Source organism: Hemiscyllium ocellatum, chromosome 47 (genome assembly GCF_020745735.1).
Source record: "Hemiscyllium ocellatum isolate sHemOce1 chromosome 47, sHemOce1.pat.X.cur, whole genome shotgun sequence".
Taxonomy (NCBI): Eukaryota; Metazoa; Chordata; class Chondrichthyes; order Orectolobiformes; family Hemiscylliidae; genus Hemiscyllium; species Hemiscyllium ocellatum.
This window is the reverse complement of record NC_083447.1, coordinates 7,222,657-7,248,651: the sequence shown is the minus strand read 5'-3', so window position 1 is coordinate 7,248,651 and position 25,995 is coordinate 7,222,657. Positions and strand designations below refer to the sequence as shown.

At 49.5% G+C, this 25,995-nt stretch overlaps 1 protein-coding gene across 1 annotated transcript in view; it reads left to right on the top strand.

Moving 5' to 3' along the window:
- ppp5c (protein phosphatase 5, catalytic subunit) overlaps positions 1-25,995 on the top strand; it is a 54,021-nt gene that overhangs the window by 11,817 nt on the left and 16,209 nt on the right. The window contains exons 3-6 of the mRNA XM_060856078.1: positions 4,102-4,249; positions 8,267-8,388; positions 22,265-22,330; positions 24,079-24,177. Of these exons, the coding sequence (XP_060712061.1) occupies positions 4,102-4,249; positions 8,267-8,388; positions 22,265-22,330; positions 24,079-24,177 (435 nt within the window). The remainder of the gene's footprint in view (positions 1-4,101; positions 4,250-8,266; positions 8,389-22,264; positions 22,331-24,078; positions 24,178-25,995) is intronic.

The window sequence follows — 25,995 nt, the reverse complement described above, 5'->3', positions numbered from 1 at the left end:
GGCAAAATCATTGCAAAACCCCAGTGATTTATTTCAAATTGCTCACACCCCCTACCATTAGGCTTCTAAGCATAAGTACTTTCCACTGTTTAGACGTGCTTGGACACAACTCTTGCAGTGAAAACTCTGCAGTCTGACTATACTCACAAAATTGTAAAAGACAGTGTGCGAACAGAATTAAAGTCATACAGCATGGATACTGTACCTTCGGCCCAGCTCATTCGTATCGACCAGGTTTCCTAAACTGAACTCATCCCATTAATATTGAACTATAATGGGATGTAATGTTCTCCCCCTCTAACTTCCCCACCGCCTTCCAGTCAGTCCACTCTTCTTACAGTCAATGTTCCCAAAATGTCTTTATTCATTCGGGATCACTGGTTAGGCCAGCATCTATTGCCTATCCCTCAAAAACTCTGCAATATTTATGGTTTCGCTGAATTTATTTCCTACTGTCTGTTACAGATTTAAAATAGAAAACTTGGCCAAGGTTTTTAAAAAATCTTGGCCATTTGAGACCAAACTCTGTGGATTTTGTATGGGCTCTGTGTGTCCAGGCGGTTAGATTATAAATTTCTAAACTTCACAGAAGGGAGGATTTATACCTTCACGCAGATTTTATTGAAGAGTGGGTATTAGCCTGTTTGGCATAGTGGATGGCAGTATATTCACCTCTAAATCAGAAGGTGAGAGTTTCAGCTTCATTTTGGGACTGGAGGATTAGTCATGACTAGTGGAGTACTTGGGGTGTCCTGCATTTTCAGATGTCGCTTTCAACTGAGCGGTCATGTCAGAGCCATGTATTTAAAAGACCCTGTGGTTCGTTATTTTCATACATTTACAGCATTAGGATGTCCCTGGCTAGGCCCAGCACTTATTGCCATCCCTAATTGCTGTAGAGAGTGGTTGAGCCAACCACATTGCTGTGGGTCTGGAGTCACATGTAGCCAGATCAGGTAAGGATGGCATTTTTCTTCCCTAAAGGACATTAGTGACACAGATGGGTTTTTCTGACAATCAGCAATGGATTCATGGTCATCATTAGACTCTTAATTCCAGATTTTTATTGAATTCAAATTCCACCATCTGCTATGGCACGTCCCCAGACCATTACCTGGATCTCTGGATTAATAGTCAAGCCGTAATACCGCTGGATCATTACATCCCTTTGTTTTGCCACATAGAGCAGAGATGATTACCAGGATCCTCTCCAACTTTTGTGACAAGTGACCAGTTTTACCTTTTAAGTAGCACCAGAACTGTTTGTGGGACCTGGCTGTGCGCATGCATTTTCCTGTATGTGTGACAGCGTTTCATATGCAATTCATTAGCTGGAGACTACTTTGGGCTATCCTGCAGATGTGCTTGGTAATATGTGAATGTGCATTTCTTCCTCCTTGTTATTTATCTGTTGTGATTGTGAGCCTTGTGTTTGTTTTGTTATTAATTCAGTTTGTCATTTTCTCTTTTCCTAAATATATTAACATGTTAGGGTCCATAAAACTGTTTGGTTGTTGATTCAGTGCAGTTATTTGAACATGGGGGCCATCATAATGGGGTTTGGCTTTTGTCTGCCTCCACCCTACAGACCTGGCTAATAAGAACTAAGAGCAGGACTAAGCAATTCAGCCCTGGTTCTGCCATTTGATCTGATTGTGGCTGATCTCATCTTGGCCTCAACTCCACTTTCTTGTTTACTCTACATTACCCCTCAACCCATTACAAATTAAAAATCTGTCTATATTCCCCTTAACTTTACACATTGTCCCAGCATCCACTGTATTCCACAGATTCGTGACCCTTTGAGAGAAATAATCTCTCCCCATTTCTGTTATAAAGCTGCTAGCCCTGATCCTAAAACTATGACCTCTTGTTCTACGTTGCGCCACATGAGGAAACATCCTTTCCATGTCCACCTTGTCAATCACCTTTAGCATCTCATACACCTCAATTAAATCTCCTGTCGTTCTTCTAAACTTTAGAAAGGAAAGGCCCAAACTGCTCAGTCTCCTCTCTTTATTAGACAACCCCCTGTTTGGAATCGATCAAGTGAACATGCTCTGAACTGCCTCCAATATAGCTAAATTCCTTCTCAAAGCGACCTGTATTGTATGCAGTACTCCAATTGTGATCTCCTTGACGTCTTGTTCAGTTGCAGCAACACTTTGTTACCTTTATACTCTCTTCCTTTAGCGATAAATGCCAAGATTCCATTTGCCTTCATTACTTGCTGTACCTGCATGCTAGTTTACTGCAAAGCCCTCTGAAATTCCCCGGTTAGTCACGCAGATCCGTAAACAACTGAATCTTTACAGGGCCCTGACCAGTTAACGAGGAGAGATTTAAAAAAGATGTGTGGAACTTGAAGCTGTGAACACAAGCAACGTGGTGGGAGGGAAGCGTTTTGTAGGATGGCTTGCATTTGGTATTTGGAAGTGCAGTGAGTTCATAGTATTCAAACAAGATGTCATCCCGCTCATCCACACAAACACCTCTGCTCCGAACTGAGGGAAGCCTTGCACTCAGGCAGTCCTGTTATTGCACTGTAAGTTTATTAAAAAAGCAAGCCGATGTGTAAGTTTAGATGTTCTTGTTTTTGACTGACTCCTGATGTTGGTCCTTTGTGCCAGTTTGATTCACATATTGAGTGTGTCACTCTCCAGCAGATTCTCGAAGCGCTGGCAGTGTTTGTTTTTAAACCGTTGCTACAGTGCATGGTTTGGAGCATGCACTGAACTGTCATGGTATTTAAAGTGGAACTAGAAGGGTGATGAATCTTCAGTAAAAGCTTAATAGAAAATCATTGTGTTCAGTCAGTTGTTATAAATCCAGGTTGGGTGTATTTGTAACTTATTTTAGCAGCAGACTTTTGATCCCGCCTTACCCCACGACATTGCTGCTCACTCACGGTCATCTTCACAGCTTTAGTTTGAAGGTGGGTTTCATACTTCTGCTTTGTTTTCTTGTCCGTGTTTGCTTACTTGTTGGCCTTGTAATTTTGCTATTCACTGAGTGTTTAAGGCTCCTATGTGCTTATGGTTAAAGACTTTCCTGTGCATTTCCAAGAGTTAAGACGGTTTCCAATCTGAAATGTAACCGTTTCAGGACAGTCTGAGTGAACCCTTTTTAATGTCTTGTTAAATTCACATGGAAAGTTCAGTCCAGATGCACAAAGGCGTGATTGCTAAATATATTTGAAGTGTGTGTAAAGTAAAATGAAAAAATATGCCATTTTTGTAGTGTATCCATATGAACTGAGGGAAGTGAATTGCAGCTTGCATCCTAGCAAACTGAGGTTGAACAGAGCTGGGTGTTATGAGTGCCTGTCTGTTGGCTATTGATCTGATGCCCTGGTAGGAGCCAGTTCCATTGGTTTCAGAGTTGCGCACACGGTGGATCATGTACTGTGCTGCTTGTGATTTTTCAAATGAGCTTTGGCATGAAATTGGCCTGTTGACGATGCTCAGATGTGAGTGAGCCAGACAACTTTTGATCTGTGAATGATGGCTTTGCATTAGGTTGTTCTTCATAAAGTTATCCTGAAATCAATTCAAACAAAAAGAAAATCCAGTTGGTAGCTTTGGCTGCAATGTCTTGGCGATAAAGTCAGTTTCTTCATCACTGGACTTTTCCTCTGTTCCTGCAACTAAGAGTAAAAAAACGTAAAATGACCATAATCGTGCCAGACTATGGGGCTCCTCACATTCCCGAGTGATGACTGGTGGTTAAACTGAGGGTCACTATATCTCAGGCAAGGGGAGAGGTTAAGAAGGAGAGTTCTTCATTGTAACCCCAGCTGGTGCAGGAATTTAACCCACACCGTTGGTGTTACTCTGCATTGCACACCAGCCATCCAGCCAACTGAACTAACTGATTCCCATGCAATTTAGTGACAATTAGATCAATAGATTTGAGAGGGAAGGGAGAGCAGAATATTGTAACTTTAGAAGGAGCAGACTTGATGGGCAGAATGGCCTTTTCCCACTTCAGACTTTGCTTTGAATTTTTGGTGAAATGGCATAACCTGTTTCTTCAGGAAATGAATCCCTTTATTAGATTTGCATTCAGTTATAACCTTTGTCTCTTTCTGCTCTGTTGCAGGTCGTTAAGGTGAAGCCAAACGATAAAGATGCTAAAATGAAATACCAAGAATGTAACAAAATTGTCAAACAGAAAGCATTTGAACGTGCAATAGCAAACGATGAACTGAAGAGATCAGTAGTGGACTCTTTAGACATAGAGAGTATGAGTAAGTATTTTAGACTGTCTGTTTTAAGAATGGAGACTTCATGTTTCACACTGAACCTATGTTTGAATCAAGCTCTGACTGCATTTTCTGTTTTATTAGAACTATTTCACCCAGAAACGGGCCATTTGACCCATTGTGCCCCTGTCTGCCCATCAAAAGAGCTGTCTAATTTGACCCAATTGCTTTTTGAAAGTTCCTGTTGGGTCTGCTTTCACCATCCCTTCAGGCAGTGCTGTTTGGCTCAGCGCAGCTTTTTTTTATGTAAAACGTTCTCATTTCACCACAGGTTCTTTTGGCACGTTTCCTGATGATGCTGAGTCTTGCTGGGTACAGGTTCCAGGATACCTCAAGTACGCCCTTGAGTTACTGTTACTCTTTCTTCTGTTTTGAAGATAAGTGCTGCTCAGAGATTTGCCCACAGAAAGCATTGTGTGAACTTTGGCTGATTTTGTTTTTCCCTGAAAATGTGTTGCTGGAAAAGCGCAGCAGGTCAGGCAGCATCCAAGGAGCAGGAGAATCAACGTTTCGGGCATGAGCCCTTCTTCAGGATTTTTTTTTCCTCCTGCATTTCCTGAGACCATTTGCCCCTTCCCATTCTGCAGCTGTGCTCAGCTCAGCTGCATTAGTTCAGGGCAAGACTTGGACCTCAGATTTTGCAATCTGCATGTCTCAATGGTGAATATCCATGGAGACATTCCAGGGGTCTGTGAAGTAGTGAAACAGTATGTGAATAAGTGGTGGACTTGATAGGGGCTGTGCGAGACTCCTGTATGTGTGTCCCGAAGAGTGGACTGGCTGTCTAACCTCTGAAGGGGCCATGTATGTGAAAGTGCTGACTAGCACGTGAATAGCCCGAGAGGTCCAAAGTTATCAAAGCTGCAGGAGGGTGCCAGGAGAGGAAAGTTTTTAAGATGCTCAAGTTTTGGGCGGTGGCACAGTGGTTAGCACTGCTGCCTCACAGTGCCAGAGACCCAGGTTCAATTCCCACCTCGGGCAACTGTCTGTGTGGAGTTTGCACATTCTCCCCGTGTTTGCGTGGGTTTGCTCTGGGTGCTCCGGTTTCCTCCCACAGTCCAAAGATGTGCAGGTCTGGTGAATTGGCCATGCTAAATTGCCCATAGTGTTAGGTGACGGGGTAAATGTAAGGGTGCTTCGGCGGGTCAGTGTGGACTTGTTGGGCTGAAGGGCCTGTTTCCATGCTGTAAGTAACCTAATCTAATATACTAAAGCTCAAAGCAAGGACACAAAAATACAAGCTTGTCCTGAAAGAAACACTGTTGTGTTATAGAATTGATGTAGGTCAGGGTCCATGATTATAAATTCATCTGAAAAGTCTCTTTTCAATCTACTGCCTTGGTTATCTGGGAGCAGCTAATGGTCCCTCTCCTGATGCAGAGAGTGACGTGATCTGACAGGCGGCATTTTCAGTGGCTTCCCCCCAATTTGGGAAATCCAGGGTTTCCTCTTCAGTTTGTGCTTGTTGCTGTCAGGTGGCTGGGTGACATGAGTATGTTCTGGCTAGGTGAGTGCTTGTTACAGTTTGTGCCTTTTGGTTTTTGCAATGGGGAAATCAGCTGGTGTTCCAGTTCTTGTTTGCTACCCAGTGCTTTTTGTTTAAACCTGTGAGTGCCCAAACCTTAGGTAATTGTTGTGGTCCAGTTTTCCTTGCTGTTAGTGTTGTTGTGAAGATCGGCCATGAATGAGAGACAATGAAGTGTACTCAGCATCCAAGGAACCAGCATGCCATTTCTACCATCAGAGAAGTAAACAAGTGGTAATAGTGACAGGGATGCAAATTCCTATCTAAATTCAGTGCAAAAGACTAACTTTTCTTTTTTACTGGATGGGAGCTTGGATTGGCAAATTAAGACCTCACTGTTGTAGTATTTGAGGTGTCTCCTATTTTGTGTTCTCATTTCCATGAACTTTTTGCTGCTCTCCCTCATCTTTCACCTCTCAGCTGGTGCCCCTGAACGCTGTTGTGAGTTGTTGACTTGATATCACAAGTTGTTATGATGCTTGTGGCTTTAACTCGTCTAAAAATAAATAGGTTTGGTTCCCAGAGTAACCTTCAAAGTTGGGACAAGAAAGCTTCTGCCCAGCCAGGGGGCTGAAAATATACAGACCAATTTTTAAGTGCGGTTTGAGGGATAACTGCCTGAATAAATTCCCCTTTTCCCCCTTAGAAATAGCATTTGCAGTGTTTGAGATAAAAGCATTCTCTTTCGTGTTGCTGAGTAGATGACGTGCAGTACAACCTGCTCTCTCACCTTCCACCCTCAAAAAGGTTTTTAAACATTTATTCATGAAAGGAATCGGGATGTCTCTGGCAAAACCAGTGTTTATTGACTGTTCCTGATTGCCCCTTTGATAAGATGGTGGTGATCCAACTTCTTGAACCAGTGTCAGACTTGCTGGGCCATTTCAGAATGCAGTTAAAAGTCAACTGGGTAAGGGTAGCAAGTTCCTCCTGGGCATGGATTTTTAAAACAATCTGGTAATTGTGGTCACCATAACTTTTTATTGCTGATTTAAAAGATTGACTCAATTTAAATGACCAACTACGTGGTGAGGTTTGAACTTGGATCTCTGAATTACAAATCTATTAACATGACTGTTCTGCTATTGTGCTGTTATGTCAGTCTCCTAGGATAGGGGTCACTGAAGATGGCTTGTGGCAATAGGCTCTTATTTGTTTACAATGTGATGGGAGCTTGATTCTTTTCCAAGGTCTCATCTCTCTCACTGCTGCTTCTGCTAATCCTTTGCCTCTACTGTTGGTTCTGCTGGCACTAGTCCCCCTCTCCATAGGTGATCCCAGACAGTGGATGTCACAGCTATGCTGTTAACAAACACATGAAAGGTCAGGAGATGACCAGATGCAACAATTTGCTGACGACTCCTTCTCTCGCATCCCACTTCCCCATCCTGGTCATGCAATCTCCTAAGTAACCAAAAAAAGGGATAAAAATCTAGATATGTGAAGAGAAACTTGAAATCACCAGGGATCTGCAGGTTATTTGTATCAAGTAATATGTACTTGATTTCCCCACTCCCTCCTTACCTACCTTCAGTAACTCGAGGTGACCTCTGCTCTGAGGACTTTGTCGGCTACCCTTTTGACAGTTTGTGGTAAATTCCTATTTATCAGTCTGCTGCATGTTTGATAACTTTTGTGGGAAAAAAAAATGTTTTGTGCCATCAAAATTACTCCCTCTTGTATTTTATACTTGCCTTCCCTCGTTCTCCAATTCCTATTGGGTTCAAATAGCAAGAAATCTGATCAACCCCTCTTGACATTCAATTGCATTGCCAACACCGAAGCCTCTATTGGCATCCTTAGGATCACCCTTGACCAAACACTTGGACACAAATAGTCTGGCTGCAAGAGCTGGTCATAGAGCAGGAGTTGTGTAGAGAGTGATTCACATCCTGACTTCCAGTTGCTTGGATGACTGAAGCTTTGACAACACTCAAATCTTGACATCCAAAACAAAGCTACCCATCCTCCAGCATTCACTGTGCCGGACGCTGGAGCAACGTGGCAGCAATCTGCAATATCCTCAGGATGGACTGCAGCAACACACCAAGGCTCCTTCAACACCTTCCAAACCTGTGACAGGACAAGCAGAACATAATCCATAGGAAACATCACCTGGACATTGCCCTCACAAGCCGCACACTAGCCTGATTTAGAACTATATCCCCTCCAAGCCTGGCACCTAATTTGGAACTGCATTGTGCTGTACCTTCACTATTACTGGGTCAAAGTCTTGTAACGACTGCCCTAGTAGCACTGTGGGTGCAAGACTGCAGTGGCTCACCACACCTTAATACAGTTACTTTCATAGGATGGAGGCATTGTTGGCTGGGTTAGCATTATCCGTCCCCAGTTGGATGGATGACAAATGCTGACCTTTCCAGCTATGCCCAAATAAAGAAGGGAAGATGTAATGCATTTTTTGATGCTGATTATGTCATCATCTCTCAGTCTCCCACCTTTAATTTTGTATTTAGCAATCGAAGATGATTATACCGGTCCCAAACTGGAAGATGGGAAAGTCACTTTAAAGTTCATGAAAGAGCTAATGCAGTGGTTTAAAGATCAGAAGAAATTGCACAGAAAATGTGCTTATCAGGTAAGGAGCTGTTGCTTTCTCCAATCGCGGTAGTTAACAGCAGACCCTGGGCATGCCGTGGAAGACTGATGTGTTTATTGACAGTGTGGCTCATTCGTCTAACGGTAAGGTGCTCCTACTAATTGGTTCTGGTCTCTTCTGTTTCCATTACTCATCCTATGTCTTTGCTGTTTGTGACTATTCTTGACACTACATATTGTACTCACTCACTCTTTGTGTCCAGTCCACTGTCCAGTCTTTCTCAGGCTTTCCCTAGGGACTTACCCATGCAGTCTGGGAAGTAATGACTTTGAGCGTTGTGGCCAAATGCTCATGCTTCCTGGTTGATGAGCGTACTTGAGCTTTTGAGTTGTCATCCTTTGCTGGTTTCCACATCAGGAAAGGTGATCTGGCTTCCATTTGCGATCGTAGAACTGAGAAGGTCTGAAAACATTGAACCGCTTGGGGAAAAGTGTTTAGAAAAGTGAAGGCTGGGGAGTATCTCGGAAGAGAGTTTGAAGACTATTGTTCAGTTGGCTGCTGTAGACTTAGGAGAAAATGTTCCCCCTTATGGGTGGGATCGAAACAAATCTAAGAATTTCCCTGGAGAGTTCAGTAAGCAAGTCAGGAGGAGCTTCCTTATCCAGAAAGTGCTGCAAACGTGGAGCTTGCTACCTCAAGGAGTGAGAGAGACAAACTTAAGGTTGGGCCTACATGCAACACGCTAATTCTTAATTGCCCTCTAGGCAGTTGAGAATGCACAATGAATGCTGACCTAGCCGGTTACACCACATCCCTTGAATGAACCTTTGTGAAAAAAACAAACAGCACTCGGGGATTCTCGACAAGCACGTGAGGAGAAAGAGAAGGTTAGAGATCAATTTGGAAGATTTGGCTGGGAGTTGGGGGTGGTTTGTGTGGAGCCTAAACACCTGCATTGATCTATGGGTCAAAACTCCCAATGCTGGCCAGGCAGGTATTTGTTGTCCATCTCTAAATGCCCTTGAACTGAGTGGCCTGCTAGGTCATTTCAGAACATAGCATTGTGCTTGACACTTAACTGTGGGTCTGGAGTCGCACACAGTCCAGGCCCCAGGTAAGCAGAGCAGACTTCCTTCTCTAAAGGATTTTTTTTACCCATGATCAATGAAGTTTCACGGTCACTATTACTGGCATTAGCTTTCAGTTCTTTTATGTGCTGTGTTGCACACTCCATCTAACCTAAATTTACAACTTGTACCCACTGGGAGCATGCAGCAGCGTGGATGTTTTCCCACTTGAGTTGGAAGGTGATTCTGCTGTTGGGTCCATTTCAAAGGCTTGTTCTAGCACATTGTAACCAGGTGATGGCAGGATAACATGGCACAAGATTGAAAATCTTCAATATCATGGCTTACCCAGAGCAGTGTGACAGAAGCACAGAAACAACAGGCGCTCTTGTTTTGTCTTATTTTTATAACGCACCACATAAACTTTACTAACCTAAAGGCACTGTGTGAAATACAAGTTGTCATAATCCGGTCTGTTTTATTGATTGATTTACAGCTCCCACATTATGACCTTGAAACATTAGCCGTCATTTACAGCAGTAAAACTTGTGGAAATATGCTTATTAATATTGTCTCAGTGTTCTCTCCCTTTCATGTTTCATTTCTCTTCCTTATTTCCGCTTCCTTCTCACCTATTTAAAGGTTTAATATATTGTATCATAATCCTGCTCCTTACCTGCCTTTCCATGGCAACAACTTTATTTTTGATGGGAGGTTTTTACTGGCTTCGAGCCTTTAATGCTTCTTTTTGGAACAACTATATTTAGAAGATCATCACGTTGCTGGGAAAGTTTCATTTAGACACCTGGTAAAACTTGCCAAGTACATTGGCAGTCTAACAAGTTAAACTGGCCTGCAAGAGAGGCTGTGGCTTACGAGCAGTTCAAAACCTGCCGACAAAGAGGCACATCCTTCTGTGCTGAAGTCACTATGACGATATACTTCAACCCTAGTTCACTTGGGTGCGCTCTTTCTCTTTTTTTCTCTCTCTCCCTCATTTCTCTCGTTTTCTCTTCTCTCCCTCTCTTTTTTTCTCGTGCTTTTTTCTCTTGCTTTCTGTTCTTTCTTGTGCTTTCTTTCTGTCGCTCTCTTTTCTCTCTCTTCGTTCTCCCTCTCTCTCTCTTCGTTCTCCCTCTCTCTCTCTTCGTTCTCCCTCTCTCTCTCCGTTCTCCCTCTCGCTCTCCGTTCTCCCTCTCTCTCTCTTCGTTCTCCCTCTCTCTCTCTTCGTTCTCCCTCTCTCTCTCCATTCTCCCTCTCTCTCTCTTTGTTCTCCCTCTCTCTCTCTTCGTTCTCCCTCTCTCTCTCTCTCTCTTCGTTCTCCCTCTCTCTCTCTCTCTCTCCGTTCTCCCTCTCTCTCTCCGTTCTCCCTCTCTCTCTCCGTTCTCCCTCTCTCTCTCCGTTCTCCCTCTCTCTCTCCATTCTCCCTCTCTCTCTCTTCGTTCTCCCTCTCTCTCTCTCTCTCTTCGTTCTCCCTCTCTCTCTCTTCGTTCTCCCTCTCTCTCTCTCTCTCTCCGTTCTCCCTCTCTCTCTCCGTTCTCCCTCTCTCTCTCTCTGTTCTCCCTCTCTCTCTCCGTTCTCCCTCTCTCTCTCTGTTCTCCCTCTCTCTCTCTGTTCTCCCTCTCTCTCTGTTCTCCCTCTCTCTCTCCGTTCTCCCTCTCTCTCTTCGTTCTCCCTCTCTCTCTTCGTTCTCCCTCTCTCTCTCCGTTCTCCCTCTCTCTCTCCGTTCTCCCTCTCTCTCTCCGTTCTCCCTCTCTCTCTCCGTTCTCCCTCTCTCTCTCCGTTCTCCCTCTCTCTCTCCGTTCTCCCTCTCTCTCTCCGTTCTCCCTCTCTCTCTTCGTTCTCCCACTCTCTCTCTCCGTTCTCCCACTCTCTCTCCGTTCTCCCTCTCTCTCTCCGTTCTCCCTCTCTCTCTCCGTTCTCCCTCTCTCTCTCCGTTCTCCCTCTCTCTCTCCGTTCTCCCTCTCTCTCTCCGTTCTCCCTCTCTCTCTCCGTTCTCCCTCTCTCTCTCTCTGTTCTCCCTCTCTCTCTGTTCTCCCTCTCTCTCTCTGTTCTCCCTCTCTCTCTCCGTTCTCCCTCTCTCTCTCCGTTCTCCCTCTCTCTCTTCGTTCTCCCTCTCTCTCTCCGTTCTCCCTCTCTCTCTCCGTTCTCCCTCTCTCTCTCTTCGTTCTCCCTCTCTCTCTCTCCGTTCTCCCTCTCTCTCTCCGTTCTCCCTCTCTCTCTCTCCGTTCTCCCTCTCTCTCTCCGTTCTCCCTCTCTCTCTCTCTCTCTTCGTTCTCCCTCTCTCTCTTCATTCTCCCTCTCTCTCTCGTTCTCCCTCTCTCTCTCGTTCTCCCTCTCTCTCTCTCTCTGTTCTCCCTCTCTCTCTGTTCTCCCTCTCTCTCTCTGTTCTCCCTCTCTCTCTCTGTTCTCCCCCTCTCGCTTTGTTCTCCCCCTCTCGCTTTGTTCTCCCCCTCTCGCTTTGTTCTCCCCCTCTCGCTTTGTTCTCCCCCTCTCGCTTTGTTCTCCCCCTCTCGCTTTGTTCTCCCCCTCTCGCTTTGTTCTCCCCCTCTCGCTTTGTTCTCCCCCTCTCGCTTTGTTCTCCCCCTCTCGCTTTGTTCTCCCCCTCTCGCTTTGTTCTCCCCCTCTCGCTTTGTTCTCCCCCTCTCGCTTTGTTCTCCCCCTCTCGCTTTGTTCTCCCCCTCTCGCTTTGTTCTCCCCCTCTCGCTTTGTTCTCCCCCTCTCGCTTTGTTCTCCCCCTCTCGCTTTGTTCTCCCCCTCTCGCTTTGTTCTCCCCTCTCGCTTTGTTCTCCCCCTCTCGCTTTGTTCTCCCCTCTCGCTTTGTTCTCCCCCTCTCGCTTTGTTCTCCCCCTCTCGCTTTGTTCTCCCCCTCTCGCTTTGTTCTCCCCCTCTCGCTTTGTTCTCCCCCTCTCGCTTTGTTCTCCCCCTCTCGCTTTGTTCTCCCCCTCTCGCTTTGTTCCCCCCTCTCGCTTTGTTCTCCCCTCTCGCTTTGTTCTCCCCCTCTCGCTTTGTTCTCCCCCTCTCGCTTTGTTCTCCCCCTCTCGCTTTGTTCTCCCCCTCTCGCTTTGTTCTCCCCCTCTCGCTTTGTTCTCCCCCTCTCGCTTTGTTCTCCCCCTCTCGCTTTGTTCTCCCCCTCTCGCTTTGTTCTCCCCCTCTCGCTTTGTTCTCCCCCTCTCGCTTTGTTCTCCCCCTCTCGCTTTGTTCTCCCCCTCTCGCTTTGTTCTCCCCCTCTCGCTTTGTTCTCCCCCTCTCGCTTTGTTCTCCCCCTCTCGCTTTGTTCTCCCCCTCTCGCTTTGTTCTCCCCCTCTCGCTTTGTTCTCCCCCTCTCGCTTTGTTCTCCCCCTCTCGCTTTGTTCTCCCCCTCTCGCTTTGTTCTCCCCCTCTCGCTTTGTTCTCCCCCTCTCGCTTTGTTCTCCCCCTCTCGCTTTGTTCTCCCCCTCTCGCTTTGTTCTCCCCCTCTCGCTTTGTTCTCCCCCTCTCGCTTTGTTCTCCCCCTCTCGCTTTGTTCTCCCCCTCTCGCTTTGTTCTCCCCCTCTCGCTTTGTTCTCCCCCTCTCGCTTTGTTCTCCCCCTCTCGCTTTGTTCTCCCCCTCTCGCTTTGTTCTCCCCCTCTCGCTTTGTTCTCCCCCTCTCGCTTTGTTCTCCCCCTCTCGCTTTGTTCTCCCCCTCTCGCTTTGTTCTCCCCCTCTCGCTTTGTTCTCCCCCTCTCGCTTTGTTCTCCCTCTCGCTTTGTTCTCCCCCCTCTCGCTTTGTTCTCCCCCTCTCGCTTTGTTCTCCCCCTCTCGCTTTGTTCTCCCCCTCTCGCTTTGTTCTCCCCCTCTCGCTTTGTTCTCCCCCTCTCGCTTTGTTCTCCCCCTCTCGCTTTGTTCTCCCCCTCTCGCTTTGTTCTCCCCCTCTCGCTTTGTTCTCCCCCTCTCGCTTTTTTCTCCCCCTCTCGCTTTGTTCTCCCCCTCTCGCTTTGTTCTCCCCCTCTCGCTTTGTTCTCCCCCTCTCGCTTTGTTCTCCCCCTCTCGCTTTGTTCTCCCCCTCTCGCTTTGTTCTCCCCCTCTCGCTTTGTTCTCCCCCTCTCGCTTTGTTCTCCCCCTCTCGCTTTGTTCTCCCCCTCTCGCTTTGTTCTCCCCCTCTCGCTTTGTTCTCCCCCTCTCGCTTTGTTCTCCCCCTCTCGCTTTGTTCTCCCCCTCGCGCTTTGTTCTCCCCCTCTCGCTTTGTTCTCCCCCTCTCGCTTTGTTCTCCCACCTCTCGCTTTGTTCTCCCCCTCTCGCTTTGTTCTCCCCCCTCTCGCTTTGTTCTCCCCCTCTCGCTTTGTTCTCCCCCTCTCGCTTTGTTCTCACCCCCTCTCGCTTTGTTCTCCCCCTCTCGCTTTGTTCTCCCCCCCTCGCTTTGTTCTCCCCCTCTCGCTTTGTTCTCCCCCCTCTCGCTTTGTTCTCCCCCTCTCGCTTTGTTCTCCCCCTCTCGCTTTGTTCTCCCCCTCTCGCTTTGTTCTCCCCCTCTCGCTTTGTTCTCCCCCTCTCGCTTTGTTCTCCCCCTCTCGCTTTGTTCTCCCCCTCTCGCTTTGTTCTCCCCCTCTCGCTTTGTTCTCCCCCTCTCGCTTTGTTCTCCCCCTCTCGCTTTGTTCTCCCCCTCTCGCTTTGTTCTCCCCCTCTCGCTTTGTTCTCCCCCTCTCGCTTTGTTCTCCCCCTCTCGCTTTGTTCTCCCCCTCTCGCTTTGTTCTCCCCCTCTCGCTTTGTTCTCCCCCTCTCGCTTTGTTCTCCCCCTCTCGCTTTGTTCTCCCCCTCTCGCTTTGTTCTCCCCCTCTCGCTTTGTTCTCCCCCTCTCGCTTTGTTCTCCCCCTCTCGCTTTGTTCTCCCCCTCTCGCTTTGTTCTCCCCCTCTCGCTTTGTTCTCCCCCTCTCGCTTTGTTCTCCCCCTCTCGCTTTGTTCTCCCCCTCTCGCTTTGTTCTCCCCCTCTCGCTTTGTTCTCCCCCTCTCGCTTTGTTCTCCCCCTCTCGCTTTGTTCTCCCCCTCTCGCTTTGTTCTCCCCCTCTCGCTTTGTTCTCCCCCTCTCGCTTTGTTCTCCCCCTCTCGCTTTGTTCTCCCCCTCTCGCTTTGTTCTCCCCCTCTCGCTTTGTTCTCCCCCTCTCGCTTTGTTCTCCCCCTCTCGCTTTGTTCTCCCCCTCTCGCTTTGTTCTCCCCCTCTCGCTTTGTTCTCCCCCTCTCGCTTTGTTCTCCCCCTCTCGCTTTGTTCTCCCCCTCTCGCTTTGTTCTCCCCCTCTCGCTTTGTTCTCCCCCTCTCGCTTTGTTCTCCCCCTCTCGCTTTGTTCTCCCCCTCTCGCTTTGTTCTCCCCCTCTCGCTTTGTTCTCCCCCTCTCGCTTTGTTCTCCCCCTCTCGCTTTGTTCTCCCCCTCTCGCTTTGTTCTCCCCCTCTCGCTTTGTTCTCCCCCTCTCGCTTTGTTCTCCCCCTCTCGCTTTGTTCTCCCCCTCTCGCTTTGTTCTCCCCCTCTCGCTTTGTTCTCCCCCTCTCGCTTTGTTCTCCCCCTCTCGCTTTGTTCTCCCCCTCTCGCTTTGTTCTCCCCCTCTCGCTTTGTTCTCCCCCTCTCGCTTTGTTCTCCCCCTCTCGCTTTGTTCTCCCCCTCTCGCTTTGTTCTCCCCCTCTCGCTTTGTTCTCCCCCTCTCGCTTTGTTCTCCCCCTCTCGCTTTGTTCTCCCCCTCTCGCTTTGTTCTCCCCCTCTCGCTTTGTTCTCCCCCTCTCGCTTTGTTCTCCCCCTCTCGCTTTGTTCTCCCCCTCTCGCTTTGTTCTCCCCCTCTCGCTTTGTTCTCCCCCTCTCGCTTTGTTCTCCCCCTCTCGCTTTGTTCTCCCCCTCTCGCTTTGTTCTCCCCCTCTCGCTTTGTTCTCCCCCTCTCGCTTTGTTCTCCCCCTCTCGCTTTGTTCTCCCCCTCTCGCTTTGTTCTCCCCCTCTCGCTTTGTTCTCCCCCTCTCGCTTTGTTCTCCCCCTCTCGCTTTGTTCTCCCCCTCTCGCTTTGTTCTCCCCCTCTCGCTTTGTTCTCCCCCTCTCGCTTTGTTCTCCCCCTCTCGCTTTGTTCTCCCCCTCTCGCTTTGTTCTCCCCCTCTCGCTTTGTTCTCCCCCTCTCGCTTTGTTCTCCCCCTCTCGCTTTGTTCTCCCCCTCTCGCTTTGTTCTCCCCCTCTCGCTTTGTTCTCCCCCTCTCGCTTTGTTCTCCCCCTCTCGCTTTGTTCTCCCCCTCTCGCTTTGTTCTCCCCCTCTCGCTTTGTTCTCCCCCTCTCGCTTTGTTCTCCCCCTCTCGCTTTGTTCTCCCCCTCTCGCTTTGTTCTCCCCCTCTCGCTTTGTTCTCCCCCTCTCGCTTTGTTCTCCCCCTCTCGCTTTGTTCTCCCCCTCTCGCTTTGTTCTCCCCCTCTCGCTTTGTTCTCCCCCTCTCGCTTTGTTCTCCCCCTCTCGCTTTGTTCTCCCCCTCTCGCTTTGTTCTCCCCCTCTCGCTTTGTTCTCCCCCTCTCGCTTTGTTCTCCCCCTCTCGCTTTGTTCTCCCCCTCTCGCTTTGTTCTCCCCCTCTCGCTTTGTTCTCCCCCTCTCGCTTTGTTCTCCCCCTCTCGCTTTGTTCTCCCCCTCTCGCTTTGTTCTCCCCCTCTCGCTTTGTTCTCCCCCTCTCGCTTTGTTCTCCCCCTCTCGCTTTGTTCTCCCCCTCTCGCTTTGTTCTCCCCCTCTCGCTTTGTTCTCCCCCTCTCGCTTTGTTCTCCCCCTCTCGCTTTGTTCTCCCCCTCTCGCTTTGTTCTCCCCCTCTCGCTTTGTTCTCCCCCTCTCGCTTTGTTCTCCCCCTCTCGCTTTGTTCTCCCCCTCTCGCTTTGTTCTCCCCCTCTCGCTTTGTTCTCCCCCTCTCGCTTTGTTCTCCCCCTCTCGCTTTGTTCTCCCCCTCTCGCTTTGTTCTCCCCCTCTCGCTTTGTTCTCCCCCTCTCGCTTTGTTCTCCCCCTCTCGCTTTGTTCTCCCCCTCTCGCTTTGTTCTCCCCCTCTCGCTTTGTTCTCCCCCTCTCGCTTTGTTCTCCCCCTCTCGCTTTGTTCTCCCCCTCTCGCTTTGTTCTCCCCCTCTCGCTTTGTTCTCCCCCTCTCGCTTTGTTCTCCCCCTCTCGCTTTGTTCTCCCCCTCTCGCTTTGTTCTCCCCCTCTCGCTTTGTTCTCCCCCTCTCGCTTTGTTCTCCCCCTCTCGCTTTGTTCTCCCCCTCTCGCTTTGTTCTCCCCCTCTCGCTTTGTTCTCCCCCTCTCGCTTTGTTCTCCCCCTCTCGCTTTGTTCTCCCCCTCTCGCTTTGTTCTCCCCCTCTCGCTTTGTTCTCCCCCTCTCGCTTTGTTCTCCCCCTCTCGCTTTGTTCTCCCCCTCTCGCTTTGTTCTCCCCCTCTCGCTTTGTTCTCCCCCTCTCGCTTTGTTCTCCCCCTCTCGCTTTGTTCTCCCCCTCTCGCTTTGTTCTCCCCCTCTCGCTTTGTTCTCCCCCTCTCGCTTTGTTCTCCCCCTCTCGCTTTGTTCTCCCCCTCTCGCTTTGTTCTCCCCCTCTCGCTTTGTTCTCCCCCTCTCGCTTTGTTCTCCCCCTCTCGCTTTGTTCTCCCCCTCTCGCTTTGTTCTCCCCCTCTCGCTTTGTTCTCCCCCTCTCGCTTTGTTCTCCCCCTCTCGCTTTGTTCTCCCCCTCTCGCTTGTTCTCCCCCTCTCGCTTTGTTCTCCCCCTCTCGCTTTGTTCTCCCCCTCTCGCTTTGTTCTCCCCCTCTCGCTTTGTTCTCCCCCTCTCGCTTTGTTCTCCCCCTCTCGCTTTGTTCTCCCCCTCTCGCTTTGTTCTCCCCCTCTCGCTTTGTTCTCCCCCTCTCGCTTTGTTCTCCCCCTCTCGCTTTGTTCTCCCCCTCTCGCTTTGTTCTCCCCCTCTCGCTTTGTTCTCCCCCTCTCGCTTTGTTCTCCCCCTCTCGCTTTGTTCTCCCCCTCTCGCTTTGTTCTCCCCCTCTCGCTTTGTTCTCCCCCTCTCGCTTTGTTCTCCCCCTCTCGCTTTGTTCTCCCCCTCTCGCTTTGTTCTCCCCCTCTCGCTTTGTTCTCCCCCTCTCGCTTTGTTCTCCCCCTCTCGCTTTGTTCTCCCCCTCTCGCTTTGTTCTCCCCCTCTCGCTTTGTTCTCCCCCTCTCGCTTTGTTCTCCCCCTCTCGCTTTGTTCTCCCCCTCTCGCTTTGTTCTCCCCCTCTCGCTTTGTTCTCCCCCTCTCGCTTTGTTCTCCCCCTCTCGCTTTGTTCTCCCCCTCTCGCTTTGTTCTCCCCCCTCTCGCTTTGTTCTCCCCCTCTCGCTTTGTTCTCCCCCTCTCGCTTTGTTCTCCCCCTCTCGCTTTGTTCTCCCCCTCTCGCTTTGTTCTCCCCCTCTCGCTTTGTTCTCCCCCTCTCGCTTTGTTCTCCCCCTCTCGCTTTGTTCTCCCCCTCTCGCTTTGTTCTCCCCCTCTCGCTTTGTTCTCCCCCTCTCGCTTTGTTCTCCCCCTCTCGCTTTGTTCTCCCCCTCTCGCTTTGTTCTCCCCCTCTCGCTTTGTTCTCCCCCTCTCGCTTTGTTCTCCCCCTCTCGCTTTGTTCTCCCCCTCTCGCTTTGTTCTCCCCCTCTCGCTTTGTTCTCCCCCTCTCGCTTTGTTCTCCCCCTCTCGCTTTGTTCTCCCCCTCTCGCTTTGTTCTCCCCCTCTCGCTTTGTTCTCCCCCTCTCGCTTTGTTCTCCCCCTCTCGCTTTGTTCTCCCCCTCTCGCTTTGTTCTCCCCCTCTCGCTTTGTTCTCCCCCTCTCGCTTTGTTCTCCCCCTCTCGCTTTGTTCTCCCCCTCTCGCTTTGTTCTCCCCCTCTCGCTTTGTTCTCCCCCTCTCGCTTTGTTCTCCCCCTCTCGCTTTGTTCTCCCCCTCTCGCTTTGTTCTCCCCCTCTCGCTTTGTTCTCCCCCTCTCGCTTTGTTCTCCCCCTCTCGCTTTGTTCTCCCCCTCTCGCTTTGTTCTCCCCCTCTCGCTTTGTTCTCCCCCTCTCGCTTTGTTCTCCCCCTCTCGCTTTGTTCTCCCCCTCTCGCTTTGTTCTCCCCCTCTCGCTTTGTTCTCCCCCTCTCGCTTTGTTCTCCCCCTCTCGCTTTGTTCTCCCCCTCTCGCTTTGTTCTCCCCCTCTCGCTTTGTTCTCCCCCTCTCGCTTTGTTCTCCCCCTCTCGCTTTGTTCTCCCCCTCTCGCTTTGTTCTCCCCCTCTCGCTTTGTTCTCCCCCTCTCGCTTTGTTCTCCCCCCTCTCGCTTTGTTCTCCCCCTCTCGCTTTGTTCTCCCCCTCTCGCTTTGTTCTCCCCCTCTCGCTTTGTTCTCCCCCTCTCGCTTTGTTCTCCCCCTCTCGCTTTGTTCTCCCCCTCTCGCTTTGTTCTCCCCCTCTCGCTTTGTTCTCCCCCTCTCGCTTTGTTCTCCCCCTCTCGCTTTGTTCTCCCCCTCTCGCTTTGTTCTCCCCCTCTCGCTTTGTTCTCCCCCTCTCGCTTTGTTCTCCCCCTCTCGCTTTGTTCTCCCCCTCTCGCTTTGTTCTCCCCCTCTCGCTTTGTTCTCCCCCTCTCGCTTTGTTCTCCCCCTCTCGCTTTGTTCTCCCCCTCTCGCTTTGTTCTCCCCCTCTCGCTTTGTTCTCCCCCCTCTCGCTTTGTTCTCCCCCTCTCGCTTTGTTCTCCCCCTCTCGCTTTGTTCTCCCCCTCTCGCTTTGTTCTCCCCCTCTCGCTTTGTTCTCCCCCTCTCGCTTTGTTCTCCCCCTCTCGCTTTGTTCTCCCCCTCTCGCTTTGTTCTCCCCCTCTCGCTTTGTTCTCCCCCTCTCGCTTTGTTCTCCCCCTCTCGCTTTGTTCTCCCCCTCTCGCTTTGTTCTCCCCCTCTCGCTTTGTTCTCCCCCCTCTCGCTTTGTTCTCCCCCTCTCGCTTTGTTCTCCCCCTCTCGCTTTGTTCTCCCCCTCTCGCTTTGTTCTCCCCCTCTCGCTTTGTTCTCCCCCTCTCGCTTTGTTCTCCCCCTCTCGCTTTGTTCTCCCCCTCTCGCTTTGTTCTCCCCCTCTCGCTTTGTTCTCCCCCTCTCGCTTTGTTCTCCCCCTCTCGCTTTGTTCTCCCCCTCTCGCTTTGTTCTCCCCCCTCTCGCTTTGTTCTCCCCCTCTCGCTTTGTTCTCCCCCTCTCGCTTTGTTCTCCCCCTCTCGCTTTGTTCTCCCCCTCTCGCTTTGTTCTCCCCCCTCTCGCTTTGTTCTCCCCCTCTCGCTTTGTTCTCCCCCTCTCGCTTTGTTCTCCCCCTCTCGCTTTGTTCTCCCCCTCTCGCTTTGTTCTCCCCCTCTCGCTTTGTTCTCCCCCTCTCGCTTTGTTCTCCCCCTCTCGCTTTGTTCTCCCCCTCTCGCTTTGTTCTCCCCCTCTCGCTTTGTTCTCCCCCTCTCGCTTTGTTCTCCCCCTCTCGCTTTGTTCTCCCCCTCTCGCTTTGTTCTCCCCCCTCTCGCTTTGTTCTCCCCCTCTCGCTTTGTTCTCCCCCTCTCGCTTTGTTCTCCCCCTCTCGCTTTGTTCTCCCCCTCTCGCTTTGTTCTCCCCCTCTCGCTTTGTTCTCCCCCTCTCGCTTTGTTCTCCCCCTCTCGCTTTGTTCTCCCCCTCTCGCTTTGTTCTCCCCCTCTCGCTTTGTTCTCCCCCTCTCGCTTTGTTCTCCCCCTCTCGCTTTGTTCTCCCCCTCTCGCTTTGTTCTCCCCCTCTCGCTTTGTTCTCCCCCTCTCGCTTTGTTCTCCCCCTCTCGCTTTGTTCTCCCCCTCTCGCTTTGTTCTCCCCCTCTCGCTTTGTTCTCCCCTCTCGCTTTGTTCTCCCCCTCTCGCTTTGTTCTCCCCCTCTCGCTTTGTTCTCCCCCTCTCGCTTTGTTCTCCCCCTCTCGCTTTGTTCTCCCCCTCTCGCTTTGTTCTCCCCCTCTCGCTTTGTTCTCCCCCTCTCGCTTTGTTCTCCCCCTCTCGCTTTGTTCTCCCCCTCTCGCTTTGTTCTCCCCCTCTCGCTTTGTTCTCCCCCTCTCGCTTTGTTCTCCCCCTCTCGCTTTGTTCTCCCCCTCTCGCTTTGTTCTCCCCCTCTCGCTTTGTTCTCCCCCTCTCGCTTTGTTCTCCCCCTCTCGCTTTGTTCTCCCCCTCTCGCTTTGTTCTCCCCCTCTCGCTTTGTTCTCCCCCTCTCGCTTTGTTCTCCCCCTCTCGCTTTGTTCTCCCCCTCTCGCTTTGTTCTCCCCCTCTCGCTTTGTTCTCCCCCTCTCGCTTTGTTCTCCCCCTCTCGCTTTGTTCTCCCCCTCTCGCTTTGTTCTCCCCCTCTCGCTTTGTTCTCCCCCTCTCGCTTTGTTCTCCCCCTCTCGCTTTGTTCTCCCCCTCTCGCTTTGTTCTCCCCCTCTCGCTTTGTTCTCCCCCTCTCGCTTTGTTCTCCCCCTCTCGCTTTGTTCTCCCCCTCTCGCTTTGTTCTCCCCCTCTCGCTTTGTTCTCCCCCTCTCGCTTTGTTCTCCCCCTCTCGCTTTGTTCTCCCCCTCTCGCTTTGTTCTCCCCCTCTCGCTTTGTTCTCCCCCTCTCGCTTTGTTCTCCCCCTCTCGCTTTGTTCTCCCCCTCTCGCTTTGTTCTCCCCCTCTCGCTTTGTTCTCCCCCTCTCGCTTTGTTCTCCCCCTCTCGCTTTGTTCTCCCCCTCTCGCTTTGTTCTCCCCCTCTCGCTTTGTTCTCCCCCTCTCGCTTTGTTCTCCCCCTCTCGCTTTGTTCTCCCCCTCTCGCTTTGTTCTCCCCCTCTCGCTTTGTTCTCCCCCCTCTCGCTTTGTTCTCCCCCCTCTCGCTTTGTTCTCCCCCTCTCGCTTTGTTCTCCCCCTCTCGCCTTGTTCTCCCCCTCTCGCCTTGTTCTCCCCCTCTCGCCTTGTTCTCCCCCTCTCGCCTTGTTCTCCCCCTCTCGCCTTGTTCTCCCCCTCTCGCCTTGTTCTCCCCCTCTCGCCTTGTTCTCCCCCTCTCGCTTTGTTCTCCCCCTCTCGCCTTGTTCTCCCCCTCTCGCCTTGTTCTCCCCCTCTCGCCTTGTTCTCCCCCTCTCGCCTTGTTCTCCCCCTCTCGCCTTGTTCTCCCCCTCTCTTTCTCTCTTCGTTCTCTTTTATACTGAGGGAAATTAAGACACATGCTGGAGAAACTCAACAGATCTGGCAGCATGTACAGAGACAGGAATAGAATTAACATTTTGAGCCCAATGTTTTAATCCTTTTTTAATCCCCTCCAAGTATTCTGAGAGACAGGATTTACCTGCATTTGGAAAGGCAAGGACTGCTTAGAGAGTCGTCATGGCTTTGAACGTGGGAAAACATGCCTGATAAACTTAACTAAATGTTTTGAAGAGGTGACCATGAAGATAGTTGATGGCAGAGCCAAGGTCTTTACCTCAGATAGGGCACTCCAAAACTAGAGGGCGTAGGTTTAAGGTGAAAGGGGAAAATTTAAAAGGGGCCTGAAGAGCAACTTTTTCAGAGGGTGATGAGTATGTGGAACGAACTGCCAGAGGAAGTGGTAGAGGTGAATACAATTACAACATCTAAAAGACATTTAGACAGGTATATGGATAGGAAAGGTTTGGAGGAATATAGGCTAAACGCAGGCAAATGGGACTAGAAACCTGGTTGGCATGGTGAGTCGGACCAGAAGGTCTGTTTCCGTAGTGTATGACTCAGTGACTCTATCTCCTGTTTATAGTCCATTCCGATGTTATCTTTTGAATTTAGTTGTGTGGTCAATTTTCTGTGCCTTCAAAGAATTTTGTGAAATAATGCACATGCAGAATACATCACAGAAACGGCACACACGTAGCCTCTTTCCGACAGGAGCATTGGTTCTGTTTCCCTCATGTTCCTGATTTATTTTGTCGTCTTTTACAGATTCTGGTTCAAGTGAAAGAAGTCTTATCAAAACTCCCGAGTTTAGTTGAAATCACGCTCAGTGAGGTAAGGACTTTGATTGACTTGTAGTCCTTCTGTGGACACAGATGGGTTGGAACTAGTGATGGTTTTGTGTCACTAATTTCAAGTAATTGGGAAGTCAAACCATGTGTTATCCTTTATCACGAAAAGATTTGAATATAGGAACAAAACAAGCTTTGTTTGTATAGAACACTGGGAAGATTGCTCCTGAAGTTTTGTGTACATATCTGGTCCTTTTCTCATAGATAGGGATAGAGTGCTGTGGAGGTTCACCAAGTTGACACCTGGGATGGTGCAGACTATCCTGTGAGGAGACATTGAGGTGACTGGGCCTGTATTCTCTGGAGTTTAGAAAAAGGAGAAACTGAAACTCACAGAAACTTCAAAAAAAAATTGAGAGAGATCAACATAGTAGGTGCGGAAAAGATGTCTCCCTGGATGTGAGGTTTAGAACCAGGGGCACATTAGAGTTGCAGATTAGAGTTAAGTCATTTTGGATTGCAAGAATGTGCAGGTTAGATGGATTGGCCGTGGAAAATATGGGGTTACAGGGATAGATTAGGAGGGGTGGGTGTGGGTGGGATGCTCTTCGGAGGGTCAGTGTGGACTCGATGTGCCAATTGGCCTGCTTCCACGCTATAGGGATTCTATGAGGAGAAGTGTCTGGGTGCAGAGGGTAGTGAATATTTGGAATTCTCTATCACTGAACTCTGAGAGTCAAAATAGAGATTGATGGATTTTTACTTACTGAATACGTCAAGGGGTATGGGACTAGCACAAGAATATGGTGTTGCAGCAAATGATCAGCCATGATCCAGAATAGCTTGAAGGGCTGAATGATCCACTCTTGTTCCTTTAATAAAGAGGAAAGGGATGAATTGCATGACTCTTCCAAAGGACTGACCCAATGCGCTGAATGTCCCCTTCTGTGTTATTGGGTTCTATAATACAGAACCCACAGGGAGGAGCAAAAGCTCAAGATGTGCCGCTGTATTAAAGCAATGTGGAGTAGATGTCTGCTATTGTGCAGTGCTGTGTGAGGATTTTGACAATATCCCAATTTTCTGTGCAAATACTTGGCCTCCTTGTCCACCAAAGGTGATCTGCCAGTACAAAAGCTGCTGTGTGACAGTCGAAGGTTGTGCTGATGTGGGGTGTGGTGGGTTGGGGGGGTAGTAGGTAGAAGAACTTCTTTGAACCAATGGTGTCTAACATTTTCCTGCTGCATTTTTGCAATTCTGTTTGTTTAAAGTTTAACCCCCTTGATTTTTTTTTCTTCCTGGAAGAAACTGCTCCCTAGCTACTCCAGGGCAATTCCAACCCTCTTGAGTCTCGCCCACCAGTCCATGTGCCTGAGAGTTTCAGGACATCAACATCCTGGCGAAACACAACTCTGGTTGCCTGTCTCACATTTTATAGTTGAGGTCACTGTAACTAATTTAGTTTGGGCAGCACGTGCTGAGGACAGTTAAGGGCCTCCTATTACTGCCACCCTGGTCAACATCTATCAAGAAGCATCCTGATCTAAAAGGAACAAATGGTGGAGATACTCAGCTGGTCACTTATCAACCATGGAGAGCGAAACAGAGTGATGTTTCTGGCCAATGAGTCTTTTTGTCAGATGTTACTTGAATGAGACCATTACTGTACAAACTGCCCATGGCCTTAGAGACTCCTCTGTCGTTTTCTGATAGCAAAAGGTTTGATTGTCTGTCTATTCTATCTGTGCCTCTGTTCCACATTTATACTAAGCTGACTGGTTTCTCTTTCAGAAAGAGTCCATTACCATTTGCGGAGACATTCACGGACAGTATTATGACCTGTTGAATATATTTGAACTCAATGGATTACCTTCAGAGTCTAATCCTTATGTATCCTTTTCACATTGAGAGTCTTGAGAAAGTGAGTGAGGTACAAGTGCAGTTCTGTGAGGGATAGAAAATAAACCAGCTGTGCTCAGAATATCTGAAAGCACCTTGCTGCCATTTGACTCCTGTTGAAGTGCAGTGCCTAGTGGTTGTGTAGGTTTTGTAGCTAATATGGAACTCCATCCACAGGAGAATTAACCAGTGAACCTGTGGTGGTGATGTTGGTTTAGCTGTCAGTATTGCCCAGGGCATTGAGTCCTCCCTATCCTCTTGGTCAAAAATGCTGCAGGGCTCACAGGACAGGCACGAAGTGATAGAAGTTTGCAGCACGGATGAAGGCCATTCGACTTGCTGTCTCCATGCTGGCCAGCAAAGAGCGACCAAGCCCAATCCCATGTCGTGACTCCCGGTCCATACTAACCTCGTAGGTCATGGTGCTTCGAGTGCTTGTAAAATGTTTGTGTTTACTGCCTCCACCACCCGGGCAGACTGGACTCTGATCTTGCCTCCTGACCGTGTGGTGCAGCTATATCCACCTGAGGGTGCAGATAGGGCTTCAGGTTAGAGTTCCAGCTAACAGGCACCCTCTCCAACAATCCGGCAATCCCTTAGCATGGCTCAGAGATCTCCGTGTAAGATTTGCGTTTGCATTCTAAAATGGGGCTTGAAATTAATATGAAATGCCATAGAAACAAATGTTCCCAACCATTGAGTGCAGATGAATAGAAGTACTGCACGGTGATGCGCACAGAGTGTTGTGTCTTTGAGCATGACTGTCATATTGCTGACGAGAAAATGGTGTCCAAGCCTGTGTCTGTTTCCCTTCTACTGTTTGTTTCTCCTCACTAGTCTTCTCCACTGGTTTTGACCCTTTGCTGTCATCCCATTCTGTAAGTGTCACCATTCTGGTACTTGGCCCAATGGAGCATTAACCATTCGGCCCATCGTGTGCACTCCAAACCTTTGAAGAGCATCCTACCCAGACCCATTCCTATCCTATCCATGTAACCCTACATTTCCCATGGCCAATCTACCTAGCCTGGACAATCCTGGACAACATGGGCAATTTAGCTTGGCCAATCCACTTCGGGCTGTGGAAAGAGACCGGAGCACATGGAGATCGCCCACACAGACACAGGGAGAATGTACAAACTCCACACGGAAAATCGCCTAAGGGGGGAAATTGAACCTGGGTCCCTGGTGCCTTGAGGCATCAGTGCTAACCACTGAGCCACTATACCAAGCCAAGCCATTCCTTTATCATCACCGTGTAAGACAATAACATACACTATGTAGTGGTTGAGTACAATTCTACTTTATCTCTCATCCTCTCACACACATTCATTCTCTCTCTCTCACACACACACACACACACACACACACACACACACCGCGCCCGCCCCCACCTCCTCTCCCTCTCTGTCCACACACGTTTGGGTTTGTGAGGCCAAAGCAACTTGACTAAGATTCCTTTGAATGCAGCCTTTCATGGAATGTGGGTATCTCTGGCAAGGCTAACAGTTCTTTCCCGTACCTAACTCTCACTTGAAGCTGAACTATCTTCCTGAATCACTGCAATCCTTGGGATCTAGAGGCATCCATGATGCTGTTCTGGAGGAGGGTTTATGTTCCAATGTTACTGAACCGATGGTGATATCATTCTAGGTCAGAATGGTGCCTGGTTCTGAGCAGGTGGTAGTGGTGTTCCTACTCATCTGCTCCCTATGTTCTGGTGGGTGCTGTCCCAAGATGCTTTGATGAGTCACTGTGGTGCATCTTGTAAATGGTACACATTGCTATCACTGTGGAGGGTGTGAACAT